Genomic DNA, 27271 nt, shown 5'->3' with positions numbered 1-27271 from the left:
ACCTCATAGCACCAAAGACCTGGGTTCAATTCCAGCCTTGGATGACTGTCTGTGTGGAGTTTGCATGTTCTCCCCAAATCTGCGTGGGTTTCCTTCGGGTGCCCTGGATTCCTCCCACAGTTCAAAGATGTGCAGGTTAGGGGAATTGCTAAATTGCCCCTTAGTGTCCAAATATGTGCAGGATAGGTGGATTGGCTATAGTAACTGAACGGGGTTACAGGGATTGGACAGGAGAGTGGGCCTAGCTGGGGTGATCTTTCAGAGGGTCAGTGCAGACTCAGTGGGCCAATGCACAGTAGGTGTTCTATGCATTCTACGGTATTGAATAAGGAGCTAGTTGGCAGTATATTCAGAACAAGGCTGCAAGTCCAAACGTTGAGACAAGCATGTAGCATGAAGTTTATGTGCTGCCTGCATCACTTTGATCATATGCAGGGTAATCACAATTCATGTGCTTGTCAACATCTAATTATATTTTTATATTTTGTATAGTTTATATTTTTATCTGTATTAAAAATGTGACTCTCTTTCATTTATTTTTGCTACTTACTTCCTGGATGGCTCAGTGGATTAATATGTTATCTGGTGTGGTCCAAATCACGCAAATGTTTCTGAGCAAGCACAATATTGTTCGGTTAGTTTGTGGAAAAAGTCAACACAGTTTTACCTAGTGTTGCAGGAATCACAATTTATAAATGGGCTTTTTAAAGCAAAATGCTAATATTTAGCTCATATGCTTTTAAAGTCATAGCTCTGCGTTCTATAGAGTGACACTCCAGTCAAACATCTCAGCTTGATTGTTATCATTGGAATTCAATCCAATTAAGAAAATTGGCACTGAAAGTGACACAACTTCCATTGAAAACCATGCATCTTTTTCTGCAGTGTTGCAAGGGACATTAGAGTCAGAAGCCAAGGAAAAATATGTGCCATAGTTGGGTGAGATATAGAACTCAATGGCTTTATGATGAAAATACAGCTCATCTGAAAAAAAGATTTGGAGCATTTTAAGAACACTTGGTCAATGTATCTTAGTTATCAAAGACACAAGTATTTCATGATTTGTAAAATCTTTCTGATTTCCTAAATGCATTTCCAATATCTGTAGAAACATCTGTGGTAATTTTCATTCCAAAGTTTACTTCACTGTTCTTACTATATACTCAGTCATTTCTATCCATAATTTTCTGTAACATCAGTGAGAAAAAATAATACCTGTAAGTTTAAAATAGTAACAAATTCATTAAAATAATTGATTTTTACCACAGTTATTTTTAATCTATTTGCTCTTCACACTGAATTATTTATTAAATTTAAATTTTGTCATAAATAATTTGCTTGCAAATCTCAATTTACTTTTATACTTTGTACTAAATTTCTGGGTCCTTTAGAAAACCATTTACAAGCTATGTGTCTGTAACTCAACAGTATAAATCATATTAAATGTGTTTGAGTTTATTGAAATGAAAAAAATCAAAATGCCCATGGTATTTAATAAAGTGCATGAGAGCAACAGTTGACATCCAAGGTGTGTTTTGATCAGGACAGCAGATGAATTTGTATTAATACTTAAACTTATAGTGGGAAGCACACTGAACAAGGATAGTAAAAATCTCAAAGTTTGAAATAAGAGACCATGTGGGGACAAGAGGAAAGTTGACATGAGCAAGGTTCATTTAATGACTGAGAATGAATCAAACTGGTAGAGGAAGCTTGGGTCAGAGGCAAAGAAGTATTCATTGGGGCTTGGATGGAATATGATGTTTAGGGGATTGGTGCTGGTGGGTGGAAAGGGGGATTGCAGTGGTCTGGAACCTGTTGCTGTCACTGTTGGTGTGGCAGCTGAGCCTCAATTTGAGGATCATGTGTACACAGGGTTGTTTCTGGTGTGGATGTTCATGTAACTGAACTGGCTGATTCTCAATCTGTATATATTTAAGCACATGGGACAGGGCATTCCATGAAGTAGTTGGACCTGGAGTGCAGGATTTGCTTCCTTCTCTTCCTTTCTCTGGTGCCACTCTGCCTTACTTTTAACATGTTGCCAGTTAAAGCTTGATGGACAAATTGTTGCCGTTTTGAGTTATTGGTTGAAAAGCTCCTCCCTGTCTTTAATGTCATTGCTGCCACACTTCAACTCTTCAAGCAGAGTAACACAGCATCTTTGAAGCATTTTTGTTGTATATCACTGGAATGTTGGCCATCTGAGGGTTGAGAAAATAGGGTCTGAGGGTAAGTGGAATTTCTGGCCATCTAGATACATTATCTGGCCCTTCAAAGTTAACTTTGCGTAAGTTTTGGCTGAATGCTTGTGGATCTGGCTTCGAGAGGAACACTAGTGTTTATTCAAAAGTCCTCCTATTGAAATTGGAGGATGTGGCTGAGACATTACAGGCGGAATTTCTTCAGCACTATTAAGTGTTGTGGTGCAGTGGTCCCCAGACATAATCTGGTTATGTGATTATGTTATACCACCTTTATGATGAAATATAGGCCTTGCATTAGCACATGGAACTTGTACAATGGTTGTATGATACAGAATGTTAGACTTCCTTCGTGTAGTTTGGGCTTCAAAGTTAGAGGAAAGGCTATATGTACGGCCAAGAATGTTCAGGATGCCTGATGGTGTGTTTACAAAGGTAGAAGGCCATAAAGTGATTGGAATATGCAATAGCTTGTTTGTCAGAGTACAGAGGAGATTTACGCCAGGACTGGAAAATGCAGCAATGAGGAGAGATTGGATAGGCTGAGCTTGTCCTTTTGGGAACAGGGGAGATTTGATTGAGATGTACAAAATTATGAGGGGCCCGGATAGAGTGGAAGGGCCTATTTAATTTAGTAGAGAGGTCAGTCACTAGGAGGCATAGGATTAAAATGATTGGTAGCAATATTGAGAGGAAATGAGGAAAGATTTTTCATCCAAAAGCTGGCTCATTTTTTAGGCTGCCACAGGCACAATGGGCCAAATAGCCACTTTCTGTGCTTAAAACTTTCTTTGATTTTATGAATCTATGAATTCTTTTCTGAGTTTTTTCAATGTCATATTGCATATAAATAATATATAATTGGAGCATCTGTATGAGCTAGCTCTAGGATTTTTTTCTGGATTGAGAACATCTAGAGCTTCCTTGATACTGTGAGTGGGGAGAAGGTGGAAATTAGGAAAAGAAATGCACTATGTAATTATTAATAACAAAACATTACAAGTAAAAATAACTTGCTAGAAAGCTGAAGAGATTTAACACAAAAAAATTGATCAATAGTTTTACATAAATTGCCTTATGTCAAACCAGACCATTCGCAATCTCATTTGACCCCAAACTGAGCTTCTAACTTCATAACCTCTTCAAGAATGCTTATTTCCAATGCTTTAAAATCCACCATCTCAGCCCATCTTTGCTGAAACATTCATCTATGGATTAGTTACCAGTAGGGTTAACTATTCTAATGTTCTCCTGGTCAGTCATCTTCTATCTTTTATAAACTTGAGCTCATCCAAATCTCGGCTGCCTATATCGTACTGTGCACCACATTCTGTGCTCATTGACCCACATTGATTCTTAGGCTGACAATGCCTTGAATTTAAAATTCTCATTCTTGTTTTCAAATCCTCTCTGGCCTAGTCCCTCCCAATATCTGTCACCTTTTAGATCTCTTCAAGATATCTGGGTTCCTCCAATTATGTCCTCTTGTGGATTCACAATTTTCATTGCCCCACGGTTGATAACTATGCTTTTAGCCCTGTAAGGCTCAATTCTCTTGAATTCACTCCCTAGATATCTATGCTTCTTTCTTTTTTCCCAATTAAAACATGCCTCTGACCAAGCATTTGGTCACCTGTCTTAATATCATATTGTATGCTTTGATGTCAAATTTTGACTGATAACGCTCTTGTGAGGCATCTTGGGATGTTTTAATATTCTAAAGGTGCTATAATAAGCACAATTTGCGGTAAGCAACAGTTGCAAGAAATGTTATATAAATTTATGAATGAGATTGACATTTGTTGATTAATGAGAAGTCTGATAAAATCTAGACACCCTGTAAGATACACTGATGTTTCTTTTACACTTCAACTTTTTTGATATTAAAAACGTTTTCACGGAATGGCATGGAGATAGTAGAAATTTGTTGTTGTCCCATACTTCCTTAAGTATATTGTAACAAAAGGAATTTTTAATCAAGCTGTCGGAGTAAACAGCATCTCTTTCAATATCGCTTATCAGAGAGGGGCAGTAGATGTTGCTGGTTACCACTGTAAATAATGCATCATTAAAAATGCGTGCAGCTATAAATTGCATTGAAAAGGTTGTTATAAGAATATATTAATGTTCTTTTTATGGTGTTTAAAAGTTAAATGGTGCTGTCTAAGCAATTCATTTTACTTCCGCGCTGCAGTCAGAAGTACACAACAAACCATAATGTGGTTGTTTGAAGGAATTAGTTTCCTCCCTCTGAAAAATTACTGCCCGCCTTTCTATTCATTTCATTCTTTCTGTTTAAATTCTATGATCTAACTGTGCAACCTGTCAGCTTATTTAAAATATTGTATATGAAACTGTTGTGGGCGTCATCAGTCCACCGATTTGCATTGAAATGTCTTTTCTTTGCCCCTTGCTTCTGTTGATCGAATTTCAGATCAGCCAGGATTTGCAACTAACCTTCCGGCATAACTGAACCCAACTGACGCTGGGAGACATAAAGATCAAAAAGGCTTCTACACCCATTTTATTTCATACAAAATATCGCTGGATCATCATTGCAAACTTCACATTCATTTGCAATGAAGGTTTATTTTGCAAACGTCTGGATTATTTAATTGCAAATTGGGAAAAAGGAGAACAAAAGGGACATATCTTTTACCCAGGGCTGACGTCAGTTTGATTTTACTGACAACTATTGATGCGTGTGAAGCAATTGCAAGCAACTCCCTTTCATTAGGTAAATGAAAAAAACTGGTAGGATCTGAGTGAAAACTTCTGAAACGGGTTTCACTGTTGGCATAAACCAAATGGAAATAAATGCCATACACCATTTTTAGAATAAAAGTAACGAATTTTCAAATTTGTTTTCAATGCAAAAAAAACCTCCAGAGGGAGTGTATAGGAACAGCAAATAGGCACTGAGCAGAGTAGAGAACGCTTCAACCTAGGAATGTTGTTCATTACACTGAAGGAAAGGACACATTAGAGAAAATAGTCCGTGCTATTTTTCCTTGATTTTTCTTAATCCCCATTTTCAGATGTGAGTTGCCACATAAGTCTGGGATAAGTAGTTTTTGGATGAATATTTTTTGCTGGCAGAGTTTTGATTTGGATGCTGGCAGATGTGTATAAGTTAATAGCGTAAGGATCCAGTGATCCTGTGATTATGTCTAACTCTGAGGCTAGAGAGAAATAGATTGAACCCGGGGCAGGGGGAGAGGAAAGAACTGGAGTGGATAATTCTGGCACACGAAATGTAAAAGGAAACAGGTCACACTTGGAATGGGAAATAACGAAATGAATTTATCCTAAATATATTTTGATAACAATATTTTCAACAAGTATTAAACATAGGTATACACCTGTTAGATTTTTAAAATGGTTTATGCAGGAAAACCTATTTTTCTACTAATCATTTAAAAAGGCAATGATAATCATAAACTGGTCTTTTCTAAATTGAAAACCAAGTTTGAACTAATTAGTGATAAGCATTTGTCTGATGTAGGATCAGTTCTATAATATTTAAACCTTCGGGGAAGATACATCCAATGCAGAACAATTACTTTTGCAAATCACAGTAAATAGTGCCAAATAAGGGACGACTCATAAAAATGAACTAAATTTCGTCATTCAGACAATTGATACATACCGTCATAAAATTTTAAAATTAGGAGTTTTAAAAATAATTAGATATATAAACACACCTTGTACAAATTTTAAAATGGATCGTAAGTATTAGAAAGGATATGACAAATTGGAATCCCATTCTTTAAAAGTTGAAAATATTTTTAAAGGCCAATGTGGTTAAATTGTGCAGTCTATGTGTGAGGCTCCAGTCCATGTTTTTGAGCTGATGTGCAGTAATCAGAGGAATGGATAATAGTTGTTGGAGTCCTCATGCCATGCTGGGCCAGAGGCTCAGCTAGACATGTATTTACCCATATCCGGGTTAGAGAGGAAAGGAAAGTTTGATTTTTAAAACAGATCTGGAGAAAGTTTTCTACCTATTTAACAAGACGAAGAATAGAAAATAGATTTTAATATATTATAATAATCACTATGCCACAAAAGAGAGCGTGAGCTTTTTTCCTTTTGCTTTCAAACTGGAGGAGGACGAGTTTTTTTTCCTTTTTAATAATATTTAATGATCGGGTGTAAAAGGAAGAGAAGAAGCAGACGTGTCTGTGTCTCTCCCTGCTCCCCTCCTCGCTGTCTGACTGGTTTTCTGAGAGATGATCATGGCCGCTCAAGTAGCAGCAGCTCCGGCTAGTAGTAATAGCAGCGGCAGCAGCCCCGGCCTCAGCAACCGAGACACTGACAGCATCAACAACGGCAAAGCGGCAGTTCCAGCTCCGGGAGGAGGGCTCAGCGGCAACGCCGGAGATCCCACTGGCGGCGGCAGCAGCTTGAACTTGAACAGCGTTGATCATCTTCACCATCCTCGACACCACCACCATCACCATCATCCCCACCAGCAGCAGCAGCACCACGGCGAGCTCACCATGGCCAACTCCTCTGTCCCCGGCCCGGCGAATAACAACGGCGGTGCTGCTGGAGGCTCGGCCTCGGCCAACCCCAACCCCGAGCCAACGCACAAAGAAGCCGCCTCGGCCTCGCCTTCCACCTCCTCATCTTCAGCGGCCAGCGAGGCGGGGATCATTCCCAACCACAAGCTGAAAGCCGGCGGCTCCGAGCTGCTGCTTCCCCATCACCAAGGAGAAGGAGGCGGCGGGGCAGACACTCAACATGGAGGCGGCAGTAAAGACAACATCTTGTTAACCGCCGACAGCCAGGGCAACAACAACAACAAGGCCGAGGAGCAGCTGCTGAAAATGGGTGACCAGAGATACGAGCACCCGGCAGCTGCGGGATCCAGTAACCAGACGGGCCCGGCGCCCGGCCTCCCCGATTATAATCATTATTACCGGGCGGCGGCAGGAACAGGCCCCGGTCCCGGACCTTACTTCGATCAACATGGCGGACAACAAAGCCCCGGGCTTGGGCTTCACCCTTCCACCAACCTGGAACTGAGCGCCAGCCCGCTGCACAACTCCCACGACGGTTACTCCAACAACTACAACCATTACCCGGGCTACAGGGCGGCCTACAGCAGCCCCGGCTACGGCATGATGAACTCACCCAGGGCTAACAACAACATGGGATCCAGCACGGTCACCAACAGCGGCCACCAACACCACCATCACGGCAAGCAGCAGCCGCCTCTGGCCGGGGCCTTCCAGCGCTACTCCGGCCAGAACCAGCACTCGGGGGCCACGCCAACCCTCAACCAGCTCCTGACCTCCCCCAGCCCCATGAGGGGATACGGCTTTCCGGACTACAGCAACCCGAGCGCTTCGCAAGCTTCGCTCAAAGGAAGCGACATGGGCAGTCATTACGGTGTAGGGAGCAGCCAAGCCTGGGGTGGTGGTGGTGGAGGAGGAGGAGGAGGAGGAGGAGGTGGCGGCGGAACAGTGGCAGGACAAGCCCGCAGCCACCCGGCCATGAGCCCCGGCAGCTCGGCGCAGCCTCTGGGCAGAACACAGGTAAAGCGGCCTGTGTGTGTGTGTGTGTGTCAGTGTCTTTCTCATCCTGCGGTGCGAGCAGAGCTGGTGTTGAGCGATGTGAAGACATTAGAGAGCAAAAAGTGCTGGTCAGGGCCATAGGCCGCGCTACCTTTCCTATCACTTCTTGCTGAAAAGGAGAGTTTTTAGTGACTTTTTTTATTTGGGAGGGAATCTACGGAGAGTTGGTGGTGCTTTTTGCTCCCAACGAAGGGTGTCCGCTAGGCGGGTGTTTTGCACTGAACTGATTGGGTTACTTCTCTCTGAAATAAATCACTTAATTTTTTTATATTCATTTAAACTGCAATCTAGTGTGTTTTTTTGTTGACCCCACCCAGTTCTGTGTTATTTTTGCCCTCCAGGCAGCTCAGGTTGATTTGTGTTTCGTGGTGTGTGAAAAGTGGCAGCTCGGTTCAGTTCACAGTCAGTCTCTCTTCACCTTCTTTTGCAAGGTTTGCAGTTTGAATTGTGGAGGTAAAAGGCCTGGAATCGAGTCTCCAGACAGCTGCCTCCGAGTTGACATCTAATCTGCTATCTGATTGGCTCTCCCACTCACCACTGGGCATTTATCAGTGCTGATGTAAACACAAGTTGCTGAACATCACAATCACATTCACATTTCCTAAGAATCCACTCTATTGACACAGCTCTTGAATCGTTGAAAAATAATCAAAAATCTCTCACCCTCCAACTAACCAATGTATTTATACTACATTAATTGAAAAGTGCACAACTCAAGTTAGGCCTATGCCAGAAAAGATATTTAACACCAAGCTGTTGAAAAAATATTTGTAACGTTCTGTGATAAACAGCTTGCATATTTTTAATAAAGTCAGGCATTAATTTTGAACAGTAGTGATTTTATGAAACAACACTATATTGTTCCATATGTTTTGAAACCTGTTCCTCCTAACCAAGAAATAAGCTTATCAGACTAATTCATAAGTAAACTGTAGCTGTTTAGTGCTTTATTTAAATATTCATAAAATTAAATCCGTAAGATTGATTATCCTAGTTCATTCAAAAAACATAATTATTGTCCAAGCAGTACTACATGCGGAGCAGTTTTCTATTATAAAAGGACAGACATGTTACTGCTTTTGATCTTGCATCAGTTGTGGTAATGTGAAGTATTATTGCTTTAATTTTTGCTCTAAAACTAAATTTCTTCTTTTGAAAAATCACTTCTGTCTGATTTCTTATGGCAAATAATGTGGTACAGCCATACAGATCAGGGAGTGCTAGGTTTAATTCCAGCTCCATTATGTGTTGGTATTTGCAAAAAGAGTTCCACAAATGGTTTCAATCTCTTTGGTGAAAGAGCATGACAGTTGTTGAGCACTTCTTTACCCTGCAGGACAGGATTGTACAAAAGTGTGATGGCTTCCTTACTAATTGATAAACTTCCCAACATACGTGGATTTCAGACACAAGATATGCAGTATTGAATGTCTTTGGAACCATACTCTGCACGAATTGCTCTGTTCAGGAGAAAGGCAGACAACTAAAGAATTCTGCATTGAAGCTGAAATTGGTTCAGCGTAGAAAAGTGTTTTGGGATGTTTCATAGTTCTGTAAGGCAGGTGATCATAGCTAGTAAGAAGCAATTTTTGTGTAAAATGTTTCAGATGCAGTGAATATGGCTATTTGAATATATTTTAAAACCATACAGTTATCAAATTGTATCTGTCTGAAAATTTTACTTGTTAATTTTTAATTATCTTTTAGGATTTCACTAAAGTGTAATGAGAATTGTAACATTTTAGTTATATAGTATCCATTTAAATTACAAAAATGTTGATTTTTGTCCTCCTGAACTATTTGATGAGAACATTTACAGCTATCAAACCCTTGTTTTTTTTGTCCCTGTAACTAATACTGATGTTTGGATAAAGTTAAAGTTTATTTATTAGTCACAAATAACACTTATATTAACAGTGCAATGAAGTTATTGTGATAATTAGTTAATTGGAAAAATCTTAGCATCATCTTGAGCATCTGGGCCAGATGATGATTAAATATGCCTTTTATTCAGTTTGGAAATCATCATCTACAAATTGGGCTTTTTAAAAATAAGGTTGTCTAGGTTTAGCTGAAGGTAGGACCTAAGTTGAGATTCAGAAATATCTGATCAATTGCATGTCATGTAACAAGTTTAGTTTTTTTCAGAGGCTTCTGGTTATAACAACATGTTTCCTGGTTTGCAGGTTCCATTTAAGGCAAAAATAAATTTTCAGCTTCATTATTACAGACCTGGTTGAAATGTGAACATTTTAAAGTATTGGAAGTCATTTTTGTATTTGAGGCATCTGAGTTAATCCTTGTATTCTGTTTTCATTTTAAACTTGAGTTATAATATAGTATTGGTGCAGCTTATTATTTGTTTAAAAGCCTTTAAGTGCAAAGTCACACTGAGTACAAGGGTTGGAAAAGAAATTAGATATAATTGAGTAGAAATTGCAAAAATGTTTCTTTTCTTGGAATATACCTGTTGGATATAATTGACACTCTCTTACTTGAAACAGCTGTGCATTGTGGCCAGTTTGAGCAACGAACCAACATGCTTCAAAGCCGCTATGCGGGTTTCCTCATTCCTCTCTTTCTTTCTCGCACCCCACCTGTGCATAATAAATTTTCAAACGTACAGTTGGAAATTTTAGCTGTTATACTCTACAGCTGGCCACTAGGCGGTGTACGAAAAAGACAAGAACTGACTGACCTTTTTAGGTTGTCCTACTGAGGCTTTGCTTTTTTGTCCCCTTTTCTGTACAACTGATAATGGAAATAGTGAGCATAAACCCCCAGCATGTCTAAATTATGGTCTTGTATGTTAAATTTGTATGTGACTTGTAACCATACAACTACGCATTGACACTGTTCTAGTTTTTAGGGAATTATCAGGCTTTTCCCTATGTTTGCGGTCAAGTCTTGAAGTGTGGTATATTGTAGCCATGAGCCTACAATCATGCCACTGGCCTTGTGCATTAGAATGCCAATAAGTTACCTGGTTGTGCTGCATTTTTAGTGCTTAGCATTGAACTTTTGTACCCACTGCCACCTTCTATGAAATGTGTAATGTGACATGAAAAATGTACAATCTATATTTCCTTAATGCAGACCACTTTACCTATAAAGAGTAGCTGTTTTGCACCATTGTGTACCTTTGCAGTCTCCCACATTGTTTTTGTGAGCTCGAGATGATGCTCATCCTTGGGCTTTGTATTGATGACTAGCTCGCTATCTACATTCTCTCCTCCATGTAGGGTGGCATGGTGACATAGTGGTTAGTACTGCTGCCTCACAACGACAGGGACCTGGGTTTGATTCCCAGCTTGGGTCACTGCCTGTGTGGAGTCTGCACTTTCTTCCCATGTCTGCGTGGGTTTCCTCCCACAGTCCGACAGACATGCTGCTTCGGTGCATTGGCCATGCTAAATTCTTCCTTAATTCACCCAAGCAGATGCCAGCGTGTGGCAACTCGGGGGTTTTCACTGTAACTTAATTGCAGTGTTAACGTAAGCCTACTTGTGACACAAACTTGGTGTCCCTTTATCACAGTCTACCCAAAATTCCTGAAGCTTTTATTCCTACAAACACATTTGGTGCAGAATTGCTGTTTTAGAAAGAATAGCCTTTTTCATTTTTTATCCCTTGGATACAGAGAAGTAGTTGGGCTTCATTGGGTATGTATCACAAGGATAAATGTTGGAATTTATTTTGGAGTAATCTGAAGACATAGCAGAGCAAATTGGGTTTTCCTTCACGGCATTGATGCCCTATCTAAACCCATTCATATAATAGCTGTCATTCAGAGTGAAAGATGAAGTGAATTGTTGTTTGTTTGTAATGAAGTTCGATGCCAGAGTTAATGGGAGTATGCAGTGGGATATTTTCAGTTAAGTTGCTGAGATTGTATTGTGCCAATAGGGAGGGAAGATTTGATAGGTTGGTTTGCTCGTGGGGGTAGTTTGCCTGTTCACTTCTTTTAAATAGTGATGTTAAATAAGACTAAAAACATGTGCACCTATTTTCATTAGAGGGATAAAGGTGAAAAGTAATTTTAGATATAGATCATTATATTGTTCATGCTGTGCTGCTGATACTCCTGTGTGAAAAAAGTGATCCTCTGGAACACTGAAAGAACCACAGTTGTGATGTCCCCTGCGGTTAATTAAACTGTTAATACTCTGCATTCAGACTCATATGAAAAAATTCACTTGAAAGAGTGTGCAAGTTATACAGCCTTTATTGCCTTCAGTGACAAGGGGAAGAAACAAAAAAAATCAGATGTTTTTTAAAAACTGGACCATAAACTGATAAATTATAAAACTGGTTCATTTCACAAAGGAAATTATTGCATCATTGTGCAGTGACAATTGTTAATTTCCATGAAAAATTGAGGAGGTAGTTGATTATGTCGGAAGTTTTCTCGCACGGTGATTTCATTTTTTTACATATTAAATGTTAAACCTAAGTTTATTCAGCACCTACATTTCCACCGTGTTGTGATGTGGCTCTGGCAATTTCAAAAGTCGAACAGTTATGCCAAAAATTTTGATTGTTTCTGCTTTCTGGTACCTAACTTTTCTTAGTCCGTTGAAGGATAACTAATTGAAAGAAAGTATGGCTAAAAATAAGATGTGAAAACAATCAGAGAGAACATATCCCACTTCATGTTATTTGTACGTGATGTAAATTAATTTTGCTGATTGCTGTATTTTCTGCTAATACTTTTTCCTAAAGCCTTTAAAAATGACTGGTTGGGCAGAGCAATGAGGCAGTTGTGGGAGGGCAGAAGTAACTGAGGGGGGGAACAACATTCATTTCTTTGTTTCTCTCTTCCCATCTTCCCTCATTATATGTGTCAGCTATGACCTTATCCTTGGGTTACTTAGAATAATTTGTATGCCTAATCAGGGATTGTCTTGGTTTGTTAAAAAATTGTTGTGATATAATTTATAAATTTATGGGAAAATTTCAGTCAAATGGATGAGAATATTGAATCCATTTTGCTTCTCAGTTTACTGCTTTTTTTTGTTGTTTTTAAAACATGGGCATGCATCATGTGGACTGTTCAATGTGATAATTAACTTCAGATAATTAACATGTTTTCAGGGTGTTGGATTATGATTAATACCCATAGAATAAAACTTTTAATAAGTTCTAGATGAATACTATTGCTGTTGGATAACTTGATGTAATGACCATTTAAAGTGATAATTATACAAATTTTTTTTTGGATTTAAAAAATTATATTAAATGTAGATTTAAAAATTAGGATGCTTCCTATTTTGTTCATGTTTTATCTGACATTTCTGGCACCCTGGCTTTTATGTTTTAAGTTTGACATATTTTATCCCCCTCGCCCCATTCTCCTATTTTCATCTGAAGATACTGATTCTTGAGTTTAAGTTCCATGGGTGTCAACAACCCTCCTGTGTGTTTTTCATATGACTATACCAATAGGTTATTCATTCGCGAAAAGCATCATTTTCACCATATCCTTGTCCGGTGTCCAAATGTGTAAGCTTTTTTTTAGTTGGAGTAAGTGAGTGATGTAGCATCGAATGAGTGTAAGGTTGGGTTGTCACTAAAATTCAGACCATCTGTTCAGCTGCCTCTACTATTGTCCTCCCTTTCTGTAGCCTGCTGGGCAAACTTCCTCTCAAATTATCCCCTATCCTAGCCCCAAACTCTCATCTTTCTGTCTCTCCCCTATAGTGGGCTGGGAGAGAAATCATAGGTCTTGCAGTAAGTGAAAAGTTTGAGTAATTGAAGGCTGGCAGTGACCTATAGGACTGCAGCCGTGTGCAGAGGGAAGATGGGAAGGCCCTTCCGTTGCCTCCGGTCACCTTCTGACCCCTCCTCCCCTAGTTTTATTCCTCCCCCCACCACTATGTTGCTTATCTTAATTTGCCTTTTTTTTTGACCTCACCTCATTAATGTACTCAGCTTTCAGGTTCCATTGGCCTTGCTGTGGTCTTTGCCACCATCACCTCAGCCCTCCACCCTCTGCTCTGAGGCAGTACTTCACACGCTAACAAGGGCAGCACAGTAGTTAGCACTGCTGCTTTACAGCTCCAGGGACCTGTGTTCGATTCCCTGCTTCGGTTACTGTCTGTGTGGAGTTTGCACATTCTCCTTTGTGTCTGCGTGGGCTTTCTCCAGGTGCTCCGGTTTAACATAGAACACTACAGCACAAACAGGCCCTTTAGTCCACAAGTTGCACCGATCATATCCATACCTACCAGGCCACAGAACTATCGAAAACTCTCAATCCCATTAAATCCCATGTAGTCATCCAGAAGTCTCTCAAAAGACACCAGCAAGTTCGCCTCTACCACCACTGACAGCAGCTGATTCCACTCGCTCACCACCCTCTGAGTGAAAAACTGACCCCTGACATCTCCTCTGTACCTACTCCCCAGCACCTTAAACCTGTGTCCTCTTGCAGTGACCATTTCAGCCCTGGGAAATAGCCTCCAAGAATCCACCCTATCTATACCTCTCAACATTTTATAAACCTCCATCAGGTCGTCTCTCAACCTTTGTCTCTCCAGGGAGAAGAGACCAAGCTCCCTCAACCTATCTTCATAAGGCATGCCTCCCAATCCAGGCAACATCCTTGTAAATCTCCTCTGCACCCTCTCAATAGCTTCCACATCCCCCCTGTTGTGAGGCGACCAGAACTGCACACAGTACTCCAAGTGGGGTCTGACAAGAGTCTTATAAAGTTGCAGCATTACCTCCCAACTCCTAAACTCAATCCCTTGATTAATGAAGGCCAGTACACCGTACGGCTTCTTGACCACGTCCTCCACCTGCGAGGCCAATTTAAGAGTCCTATGGACCTGGACTCCAAGGTCCTTCTGCTCCTCAACTCTGCTAAGAGTCCTACCCTTGATTTTGTACTCCTTCATCCCATTGGACCTGCCAAAATGGACCACTACACTTTTACCCACGTTGAAATCTATCTGCCACTTCTCCGCCCAGTCTTGCATCTTATCTATTTCCTGCTGCAACTTCTGACATCCCTCCAGACTATCCACAACACCTCCAACCTTTGTGTCATCAGTAAACTTACTAACCCATCCCTTCACTTCCTTGTCCAGGTAATTTATGAAAATGACAAACAGCAAGGGTCCTAGAACAGATCCCTGGGGCACTCCACTGGTGACCGACCTCCATGCAGAAAAAGACCCATCCACAACCACTCTCTGCCTTCTGCAGGCAAGCCAGTTCTGGATCCACAAGGCCAAAGCCCCTTGGATCCCATGCCCTGTCACCTTCTCAAGAAGTCTTGCATGGGGGACCTTATCAGACGCCTTGCTGAAGTCCATGTAAATCACATCCACCGCTCTTCCTTCATCAATGTGTTCAATCACATTTTCAAAGAACTCAACTAGGCGCATAAGGCATGACCTGCCCTTGACAAAGCCATGCTGACTATTTCTGATCATACTTCTGTTTCCTCCCACAGTCCAAAGATGCGCGGGTTAGGTTGATTGGCCATGCTAAAGTTGCCCCTTAGTGTCCTGGGATGCGTAGGTTAGAGGGATTAGTGGGTAAATATGTAGGGATATGGGGGTAGGGCCTGGGTGGGATGTGGTCAATGCAGACTTGATGGGCTGAATGGCCTCTTTCTGTGCTGTAGGGTTCTATGATTCTTTCTATTTCTAATCTTCTTGCATCCCAGTCTGGACTCGCACTGTTGAGTTGGATATGATGTCCCTTGTGCTTTTGCTGTCACTCTCCTTCAAATCTGCCATTACTTCTCCTCTCCTCAAAACACAATTCTTAACTCGTGTCCTTGGAAACCCCAACCTTCCTTTCTTCTTCAAAAATCTATACACTGCTGTTTCTCCCAAATCAATGCCCGTCATTCTATGCTTGAACTCCCTCCCCTCCAATACGCCGCAATACCAAAACAACCCTCATTAAAGTCACAAATGACGACCTATGTGACTATGACAAAGGTCAAAGATATTTCGTTGTCCTTGTTCTGTCTGCAACCACACCATCTTCCTCCAGACCTTCTCCACTGCCATCCAGCTCGGTAGGTCTGCCCACATCTGGTTCCAATCTTGTATATCTAATCATAGGCAGAGTATCACTAGCAATGGCTGCTCCTATACTCTCACTCTGGTTTTTTTTTTATTCCCACCCTCCCCAAGGACCTATCCTTAGTGCCACCTATTTCTCGTCTACATAATACATGCAGCAACATCATCCAAAAGCGTTAGTTTTCACATGTATGTTTGATGACACGCAACTCTACTTACCAGCACTTTTCTTGGCTTCTCCAGTGCTGTTTATCTAATATCCAGTATTGGATGAGCAGCATGTTCCCTAAATAAATATTGGGAAGAGCAAAGTAATTGTTTTTATTTCCTGCTGTTTTCCATTTCCCTCTCCCAGGCAACCTACTGAGGCTAAACCAGATTTTGCACAACATTGGTATCATACCTGATCTTGAGATTAGTTTTTGATCTCCTCCTCACCATCTTGTAGATTGCCTGTTCTCATCTCTAATATTGCCTGATGTTACCTTTACCTCTGCTTCTCTGCTGAAACTCTCATTCATGCCATTATTGCCTCTCCACGTGACTATTCTCACAAACTTGTGGCTGATCACCCACATTCTACCTTCAGCAAACTTGAGGTCATCCAAAAGTCTGCTGTTTCTGTCCTTGGTTGCACTGACTACTATTTACCTATCACTGCTTTGCTCATTGACCTATTTGGCCCTGTGTAGCAGTCCTTTGATATTAAAATTCTCACCCTTGCTTCTCCCTATTTCTGTAATTTCATCTGGCCAGTAACCATCCTCATCTAATTCTGGCCTCTTGAATGTTCCCGGTTTTAATCACCATTGGCCATCTTGTCTTCAGCTGCCAGGGCAATAACTCTGGAATTTGCTCCATACACTTCTCTGGTTCTCTATTTCCCTTTCTTTCTTTAAACTTACCCCATTGATCTAGCTTTCATCTTCTGTAGTATCTCTTTATGAGGCTAAATGCCACTTTTGTTTTCATAATGTTCTAAAACATCCTGGGACATTTAAGTACATCAAACAGCCTGTATAAGTTATTGTCTCTTTGATGAAATAACCCATTAACTTTGCAAAGTCATGGTCATTTGGGTCAGAAACCAGAGGACGCCCAAGTGTCCATGGAAATGCACTACACCAAGAGTCAATACATTAGGAAGAGGTACACAACTAGACAACAGGAGGGATAAAATATCCCTTGCTCATTTCCTCTCTGCACAAATATGCCTCTTGTTGGATGATCACAGCAATAATTTATTCAGTTTGGAGAAATGTGTAGCCTGGGTCACACTAAGATCAGTGTAGGTAAAATAGAGCAGGTTTTGTGCTTCTTTTGAATGTAACTGCCAATTTTAGGTAAATGTAGAAGCTGTCAAGTTGAGGGAGAAGTGCAGTCATTTAGTTTTATTCACATTTTAAACCAGCAAAGGGACGTTAGGTTTTCAAATTAAAAGAGATTGTAGCTGTAATTATTCTTAACTGTCACTGAATCTTGTTTCACAGTGGTAAGCTGTGGTGCCACTTGCCGAAATAGTGATGTTGTCAGTTTTGATGTATCTGGCTATGACATTTCCAATATAGGCTAAATCTATTGTTAATTAAGTCCTGGTAATTTTCAATACATTGGTGATTCTAACTTGGATCCATTTGTCATAGGTAAATTATAGTACACACAGAACACCAGTAGATATAAAAAATATATACTAGACTGTTTTTCATTGAGTATTACTTCTTCCACGATGAAAAAATCCAGTGTAATTGTTCAGCCTCCATCCATGTATCTAGTTCAGCTGCGGTAGTGGATGCACCAGAAAGATTATTGTATCCCTTGCTGTATAGAGAACATATAATTTTGGAGTAGGGGCAGGCAGCAGGGATTGTGTGAAATCCATCTGAGTTTTGCATTCAAACCAATCACTGTTGGGGAGCTGGATGATCAGCACTTTGGTGCTGCCTACTGAGTCACAGGAATTGAATATTGACTTCATTTTAAACTTGCAAGTGAATTGAAGAGGTGTCATCATGGCACAGAGCTACAGTTTAATAAATAATAACTTTATTAATCATATGTGTTTGTAATGACTAATTCATGAAGATGTTCTGGAGCATTGGCGAAAAAGTAGTGGTCGCAGAATGAAAATGGACAAATGGAGCGGGGAAATTGATAACTCATCACATTAGATTATGATACCATATTTGAATAAGTTTTCCTTTCTCTCGTTATATTTAATATGACAAATGTATTTTTCCAAGTAAAATGTAAATTTGAATTTACTTCCTGGTCCAGGGTTGTGGGATTAGTGTAAAAGTAAAAATTAATGCTTAGTGCTTGACATTTGTATTATGTTCTAATTTGATGCCTAGTTTTCTACTCATTGATAGATTTATAAAATTCACAATGTATAAATTAGGTCCTGAAATTAACTTTGATTCTTTTCTATGAATTTTGATATTACAGATGTGAATTCAAATAGTGCCTTAATTTTGTTAAGGTCTAATTTCAGCACTTTTTGCAAAAGGCAAATCCCAAAGAAAGTGGGCAGCCATTTTAAATTGAAGGCCAATTAAACATTCTCTAAATATAGTTGACTCTTATTTCAGAGCTTAATACAAATTGCTTGATAATTTAGATTTTTGTGCCCGTTCCCATTGCATAATTTGAATTACATGATTCAATTTATTTTGCCTGGTCAGGGCAATGTAGATATGTATATTTGTATCTTTAATGAACATTTACTGTTTCAAAGTCCATAAAGCAAATTTTTAGGAATTATTTCTCATTCTCTCAAATATATTACCTTTTTTTTATGCCACTGTTTCACTTGTGTTTTTGTCACTCACCATCAAACGTCTATAACCTTTGTAGCAGATGATCATGTTCTTATTTAATGAGTTGTTTGGGATGCGGATAGAACAGAGGCCGAAGAAATCTAAGTAATGGCAGTGCTGTATTTTTGGTACTCCTTTGACTTGAATTCTGCATTTTTTTTAAAGGGATTCCACGTAAGTTGGTGTTCAGTTGGGTAACATATTGTAAAATTCAATATACTTTCATTGTTACACACTGAAGATTTGGAAGAGATTGGAGTTAAATGATAGGACTGAGTTTTATGCTCAATCAGAACAGTAATACACAAATATGTACATGATTTGATTGTAAGGAGGACAGACAGGTACTTCGTCAGGATGGTACGTTTCCTCCCTGTAGATGGGTCAAGGGTGTCACTGAGCAGCAGCAGGGCATTCTGAGGGAGGATAGTGATCAGCATGAGGTCATGATCAGTATCAGCACCAATGACATGGGCAGAAAGAGGGACGAGGTTCTGCAGGCAGAGTTTGGAGAGCTAGGAGAGTGTTTAAAAAGTAAGACCTTAAATGTAATAATCTTTGGATCATGCCTTGTGCCACGTGAGAGTGAGTACAGAAATAGGAAGACAGACCGATTTGAATGCATGACTGGAAAAGTGGTGCAGGAGGGAGGCTTTAGATTTCAAAGACATTGGGAGCGCATCTGGGGCAAGGTAGGGCCTATTACAAACTAAATGATTTGCACCTCAGCAAATATCCTTGTCAAGATTTTGCTACTACTGTTTGGAGGGTCTAAGTTAGCTTAGGGGCATGGGAAACTGACAATAGATTCAGGAGTGAGATAGAAAAGTTGGAAATGGAAGGCAGAAAGTTATTAAGCATCTTTGGAAGGCAGAGGAAACAGACTCAAATGGACAATGAGTACATTTTGGTAGTGCTAAATGATAATTCAATGCAAGAGTTCTGTCGGACAGCCTAATTATTGGAAAAGAGCAACAACGAGAATAAAAGTTCTTGATAGGGAAAAATGAATTTTACTAAGTTGGATGTGATTTAGCTGAAGTATTCTGGAAATAGCTACACAAACTGGAAGGTAAATCAGTGGCAGGCATTCAAGAACGAATTAATGAAAGTATGGAGCAAGAAAACAGGTGAGACTAACAAACCTTTGATGTGAATGAACTTCAGGGGAAGGATAGGGAAAAAGGGTTGGCTTAATACTGCAGAAAACCTGGGCGGGTATAAAATGCGTAGGGTTGAAATTCAAAAGGAAATCAGGAAAGCAAAGAATATTGCAGAAAATAGTGGCAAGTAAAATCAAGGAAAATCCAGTTTTTTAAATGATATATGAAGAGCAAGAGGATAACTAAAATGAGAGTAGGAGTGATTAGGGGACCATAAGGGTCACCTGTCTGTGGACGTGGAGGACATTGGAAGGCCTCTTAATGAAAACAGCTGTGTCTGCTTTAAAAAAGAGGGTTGATACTAACATTGCAATCGGGGAGGAGAAATGTGAAAAATTAGATAAAATTATCGCAGAAAATATTGAGTTGAACTTCCTTGAAAGGTGCTAAATCTCCAGGCCTGAATGAAATGTATCTTTAAGAGAAGCCTGGAAAAGTAATAGCTATGGCTGTAACCATCACTTTCCAACCTTCTATGGTGACAAAGTGTGGGGCCAGAAAATTAAAGGACTAATGTTATAAAGGGAGAATGGGACACACTGTCATTACAGGCCAGTCAGCCTAACCTTGGTCCTAGGAAAATTATTGAAAAAAATTCTGTGGGACATGATAAACTTTCACATGCAAACTTTCAATTACAAATACACTGATTAGTCAGACAGCCAAGGGGAATTGCTGTAATTGTGTTTTGAAACTTGCTGTGTGGATTTTATAATGTACTTCGAACATGATTTGATATCCCATCGTATTGCATATTGGAACTGGAGCTACACCAAATTTGGTAACACCTGATTTTTCAGAACTCAGTGTAGCAGTGTGCTTTTTACACTAGAAGTGTAATATGGATTCTGGATTATGTACTTCAAGAATTTGTTAGGTGTGATGTTTGCTGTATGATTTATTCTACACGAATATGCTTGCATTCTAAAATTAAAGAAAAACAAACTTTTGCAGACTACATCTGGGTCAAATTGTAAAATCTACTTTTGGCGTGGTTGGAATAAAACTGGTGCTATTCAGCTTTCTGGAAGACAGAATAACTAAGAACTATTTAAACGCTACATGTGTGGATTTGGTTGCAGTGTATACAGAATTAGATAGCATATTAATGAATCTAATAGTGTGAGGCCACTGGTGAATGATGCCCTGATATTTTTCAGCAATATAAACCTTCTAAAGTGACACTATTATCTGCAGGAGTTTACTATCTTGTTAAAATCATGCAATCTTTGTAGAAGCATAAACATGAGATAATCGTCTAAGAACTGTGATTTTAAATTTTAAATCACCATTATCGTTAATATTTGAAACAATTGTAGTTTTCATTGTAATGACAGTCTTGTTATGAGGTGGAAATTTTATTTCTGAAATGGCAAAATATAACCAAAAGTAAAAATGTATAAATTGTCTGAAAATGCTTTTTAGTGACAGCATGTAACATGAATTATGTTAACAAAAGTGAATTTGGATGGATATTTGTGTTAAATGAACATAGGCTGAAAATTACTTTCTACCAGTAGTCACATCTCCAGATGTTTCACTTGAATTAAATAATTATTGTGTTTTTGCTAACGTGTCGACTCTGTATCTCTAATCAAGGAATTTTTGTCAAATGGCTTCTGGAACTTGTTGTCCTTGAACTTTTATTTCCAACATTTTAATGAAATGGTGCACGATGGAAAAAACTAATTATCAACAGTTGTACTATATTATAACTGTCACCAATCTGTTTATGTGAATTAAAAAAGAAAAAGCACGGTTAAGTTCCAGGTGAAATCTGGTTTGTGAAAGTATCACAGAATGAATCACATGGTCAGCTGTGTTTTTTTTGCTGCCAGAAGCTATCTATTGCTATTCAACAATCTCTTTTATTGGGCACTAATCCAAGATGTTTAAGACCACCCCTTATGTGGGCTGTTCCAAATTTAACCTCTTTGACTAAAGTGCCATGACCTTCACATATGTAGATTAGCCATGTGCTCTTTGAATTGAAACTTGCCTCAGGAAGAAAAGGCTTTTTACTTGTGAGAATTGACAGGCATTCATCTCTGACCTGGGGAGAAAGTGAGGAAAAGGAGATTAGGACTGACTGGAAAATATGGAAATGGAATTGAGTGAGCAAAGATTCAGTGCCACTGCTTTTATATTAACCCTCATTGTTCCACAGTTTAATCGAGGAAATACATTTTTTATTGTGGTTTTATGTACATCTGGAGGAGATGAATGTGGGCTGGGTGGGTGGATTAAGGATTTTTGTTGCACTGTTGTTTTTTTCATAAAAGCATCAAATTTCAACCACCCTCTGAAAGCATTAACATCTTCCCAGCACGGTTCCATGAACTCTGTCTGGTAACCTGCTCCAGTACTCACCATTGTGCTTTAATTAGCCTAGTTAATCTATTAACCCCTAGGTAGGGGCACCACAATTTCTTCCTTTTGTTAATATTAGGTGAGTTGTTCAAAGTCCAGCGCGTACTACTAAGCAAAGTACTTATTTAAATTGAGGAATCTAATGAGTGAGGAAATTTTAAGGGTTGACTTTTTTCTAAAATTTGGTTTAGTTTTGCATTTGGCAGTAGCTAAATTTAACATTAATTTGTAGTTTCTCTCAGTCAGTGGTAACATAAAACAAATAAAATATTTTACATTCACATTTAAAAGAAAAAGAAGACTGTGTTGGGAATTGGGTCATTAACAGACAGGATAATGCCACAGGTAATAATAGAAAGATAGCAGAAATATTAAATTCTGCTTTGATATTTATCAGGGAGATAGAACAAGTAGCCATGATATTGAACGATGAGATGAGTTATGAGATAAATACTTCACAATTTAAAAAAAGGATATATTTAATAAGCAAAACAGAGTCAGATAATAAATACCTTGGTCTGAATGGATTATATCCACATATTTTAGAAGTAACTAGGCAGGAGGTGCCAGAGGCATTACTGCACGCAATTTGTTCAGGAAAAGGTGTAATGTAATTCCTGTATTTAAGGAGACGGAACATATCTAGTGAATTGCAAACCACTCAGCTTAACGTCTGTGGTCGGAAAACTAATGGAATTCTTACTAAAGGAGAGAATAGAACATCTAGAGAGAGAAATAGCCTAGATTTCAAAACAGAAAAAATCTTTCTTCAATTTTTATTGATTTTTTTTGAAGAGATAATAAAATTGATAAATCAGTACATATAATTATCTGGATTTTCAGGAGGCCTTTGATAGTAGACTAATGAATAGAGTTAGGGGCAAGCAGCAGAATAGATTGTTAGCTGGCTTCAAGACAGAAAAGGCTAGTTATTAAGAGAGAAAAATTGAGAAGTGGTATACCATGAGGATCAGTGCTAAGACACCTGTTGTTCACAATTTACATGAATAATTTGGTCTTTGGAATCAAAAATTTTTAAATTTTATGGATGATGTCAATTTTTTTTAGAGGGGAACTGCAACAAATTGCAGGCAAGTAATAAATTTGCAGAACGGTCAAATAATTGACAAATGAAATTAAACACATTTGGGTAGGAAGTATAGGGAGAGTATTTATTTGGAAGGTGCAAGTCTGGGCAGAGTAGAGGAACAAAAGAATTTCTACACAAATGTATCAATCATAAGTATTGTGCCACAGTTTAGTCAGTACATTAAAACACAAATAAAACACTCAGCTTTGTTTTACAGAGATAGAATTGAAAACTGCAGAAGTTATGCTAAACCTGTACTGAACTTTGTTCAGATCACTTTTGCATGCTGTTTTGGTTGCCATATGAAAATGATATAGAGACACTAGAAAGTGTGCAGAGAAGATTTACAAGGATGATATCAGAAAAGCATGGATATATGTATTAGGAAATGATTGACAGACTGGATCTCTTCTCCTACAAAAAGGCTAAGAAGTTATCTTTAAAATTATGAAAGATTTTGATCAGAATCGATACTGAGGGAATGCTCCCTCTTGTGGGGAAAGGGCCGAACTAGAGATCATCAATATGAGATTGCTACCTTGAAATCCAGTAGGAAATTTGGAAGAAACCATATCACCCAAAGAGTGGTGGGAATGTGGAATTCACTATCACTGGGAATGGTTGAAGTGAATAGTATAGATGTACTTCAAGGGAAACGGGACTAGCATATGAAGAAGTTGGATAGAATAGAATATTAAAGCAGAGAGGTCTTGCTGCAACTGTACAAGGCACTGGTGAGGCTGCAACTGGAGTACTGTGTGAAGTTTTTGTCCCTTTACTGGTGTAAGGATATATTCGCCTTGGAGGGAGTACAGAGAAGATTCACCAGGCTGATACTGGAGATGAGGGGGTTAGCTTATGAGGAGAGATTGAATAGACTGGGCCTGTACTCATTGGAGTTTAGAAGGCTGAGGGGGGATCTTCTAGAGACTTACAAGATAAGGAAGGGGCTAGATAGGGTAGAGGTAGAGAGATTCTTTCCACTTAGAAAGGAAACCAGAACTAGAGGGCACAGCCTCAAAATAAGAGGGGGACAGTTTAGAACAGAGCTGAGGAGGAACTTCTCCCAGAGGGTGGTGAATCTCTGAAATTCTCTGCCCATTGAAGGCTACCTCGTTGAATGTGTTTAAGTCACGGGTAGATGGATTTCTGATAGATAAGGGAATTAAGGGTAATGGGGAGCAGGCGGGGGAAAGTGGAACTGATCCACTTCAGATCAGCCATGATCTTATTAAATGGCGGGGCAGGCTTGAAGGGCTAGATGGCCTACTCCTGCTCCTATTTCTTATGACAGTTATATTCGTAGATTTAGATGAGAATAGACGGGAGGCGGCTGAAGTGGGACAAATGTTGGTGTAAACTGTTTTTGCTGAATAGGTGTTTTGATGTTGCATATCATATACATCTTTGCACAGACAATGAACTAAACGTGGGACATTCTGATCAGTTGGTTTATTGTGAAGCAAGGGGGGGTGGCGGTGGTGAGGGATGAAAGTTGTCTAGAGAACCTCTCAGTTGAACAGTGAAAATTCACTGGATATATTAAAGTTGTCATTGCAAGCTGTGCTCTTGGACAGTGGGGACAGATGTCTTGATATCCCCTTTTCATATCTCCTTTTCATTATTCGGCAATGCTTCTATAAATTTATTAAATGGTTTATCAAGGTTCTCTATTTTTGATTCATGTCTGTATCTTTTTTGACTGTAATTTTGAAGTTGTGCAACCCTGAATCCTGAAATCTGAAGTGCAATTTTAGTGGCCTTATTGTCTTCAAAATATGCTATTTCACTCATGGGACAGTTGTTTTGGAAGGGCATCATGAATTTCAAAAATGCTTCTTAAAATTGCTGCTATTGTTTTCATAAAATTAACACTTGGTCATTAGTTTTCCCTGTGGTTAAATGTCCCAAACACACTGGTCGAGACTAAAAGCGTCCCAAGTTCAATCTCGTGTCTGTTGTGAAACTGAAGTGATAATGCTGTAATAGATAAAGGCACAATACTTGTGGATGCTGAATCTGAAACAAAACAGAAAATGCTGGGAGGTGTCAGCAGGTCAGTCAGCATCTGTGGAGAGAGAATAGAGCCAATGTTTCAAGTCAAATCCTGACTGGAAACTCCTCTCCACAGATGCTGTCAGACTTGTGTTGTTTTTTTTTTGTGTGGTCATAGAAACCCTACAGTACAGAAGGAGGCCATTTGGCTCATCGAGTCTTCACCGACAGTAATCCCACCCCAGTCCCTATCTCCAAAACCCCACATGTTTACCCCGCTAATCCCTCTAACCGACATATACCGTGATGCTGTAATAGACTTTGATGTGGAGGGAAATCAGCTTGATTCTTGCTCTTAGTTCCTACAATTTTTGCTGCTGGAATGTATGGTTGTGTGGACATCAGTGAGAATAGGATTAGGCTTAGCTGTAGTATCCACTTACTAAGTAATTAGCCAATAGGCTTGTGCCCGCTGGGCAAGATGCCAGAATGTACCAGAACAAGAGTGAGAGAAAAAGCGAGTATTATGTTAGTCTTACAATAAGAGCATTGGTGGAATGATTCCTAATGGCTATCTGGATCATGAGGAACTGAGCAACACAGTGGTAAGGTCCCTGCTTCAGTCCCTAGTTTGTATTGAACCACCTGATCTTTGCTGGGTTAGCCGTAGACCAAAAAAAACACTTGCTGCTTTCAGAAGAAAGAGAAAAAGTGGATGACCAAACTCCAAATTTTAGAATTACTTAATTGTTGACTGAAAACTTTTAAAACTTGAGATTTTGCATGCTATTGATTCATATAGTCAGCAGCCTCATTTAACATTTAATTGTACACTTGGGTCACTCATTAAAAATAGACCAGTCTGTGCTGCAGGCAAGCATAATACTAGATGCACTGACTACCAGTTGCTTTCAGAAAATGTTTGACCCAATAACTGCACATTTAAGCATTTGTTTCTCTGCTGCCTGAAGAAAACTCTCCCATGGCGCCAAACATACAGATTTCCCTATTCATGAATTTTGTGGTAATTGAGGGATATCAGTTGTGAAGGAAAGAATACTTTGACTTGGAGAAGGAACTATTTGGTCTACTGCCTCTTTGGTGGGACTGTCCAGTTAGTTCCATGCCCCCTTTTCTATAAAGTCATGTAGGTTTTTTCTCTTCAAGAATTGATGAAAATTTTGAAAATTAATGGTGAATCTGTTTTCACGATTTTTCAGGCAGTGCATTCCAGATAACAGCAACTTCATGTATTAAAAAAAATCTCGTTGCCTCTTTTGTCAATCACCTTAAATTTATATCCCCTATTTACTGACGTTCATCGTTGGAAATAATTTCTCTGATTTACCTATCAAAGCTCTTCATGATTTTGAATACCTCCAGCAATTTTCCATTTAACTTTCTTTGAAAGATGGAGTTCTTTCAGTTTCTTCATATAAAGTTCTGCATTCCTGGAACCATTCTTGAATATTCGTGATCTGCACTCTTTCTAATTCAAATATCACTAGCAAACAATGAAAAAATGAATTCACAAAAATGGTTGAACTAATGCATCCTATGGCATGCTATTGAACAAACTTCAGCCTGTAAATTATGTAATCTTAAATCAAGTCAAACTTGTAGGTGTCAGTGAGAAATAAGGGGAAATAAAATAAGATAGGGTTCTGTTTCAAATCATTAGTCAATGATCCTTAGCATAAACTGCATGTGGCAGTGGTTCCCAAACTTTTGGTTGTGACCCCAATTTGGGGTGTGGGGGTGGGGGGGCATTTCACAGAAACACCAAAAGGGTCTCAAGTTCTGGAGATTACTGCTTTTTGCCTGCAGTGAAATGAAGAAAAATACTATAACGAGTGTTACGGGTAGGAGGGGGATTTAATTTAATCAGACCTGATTTCTCCCCTCGCCACCCGTCGGCCAACATGTTTTTGATTTCCCTTTTTATATTTTTCACAATCCTTCAGTTTTGGAGTGATACAATCCTCTGTTAATAATCCCGTAACAAACTC

At 39.3% G+C, this 27271-nt stretch overlaps 1 protein-coding gene across 8 annotated transcripts in view; it reads left to right on the top strand.

The window, feature by feature from the left end:
• Window positions 1-5671: 5671 nt before the first annotated feature.
• The window catches only part of arid1b (AT-rich interactive domain 1B), a 557854-nt gene continuing 536254 nt past the window's right edge, over window positions 5672-27271 (top strand). For 4 of the 8 annotated variants that reach the window (XM_080200334.1, XM_080200331.1, XM_080200332.1 and 1 more), the window contains exon 1: window positions 5672-7747. In XM_080200334.1, the coding sequence (XP_080056460.1) occupies window positions 6437-7747 (1311 nt within the window). In that variant the 5' untranslated portion in view covers window positions 5672-6436. The remainder of the gene's footprint in view (window positions 7748-27271) is intronic. The other 4 variants (XM_080200336.1, XM_080200335.1, XM_080200333.1 and 1 more) reach the window with 1 other exon arrangement.

This window comes from Carcharhinus amblyrhynchos, chromosome 12, assembly GCF_965287045.1.
Source record: "Carcharhinus amblyrhynchos chromosome 12, sCarAmb.v2.hapA, whole genome shotgun sequence".
In the NCBI taxonomy this organism is placed as follows: Eukaryota; Metazoa; Chordata; class Chondrichthyes; order Carcharhiniformes; family Carcharhinidae; genus Carcharhinus; species Carcharhinus amblyrhynchos.
This window is presented reverse-complemented; position numbering and strand designations above follow the sequence as displayed.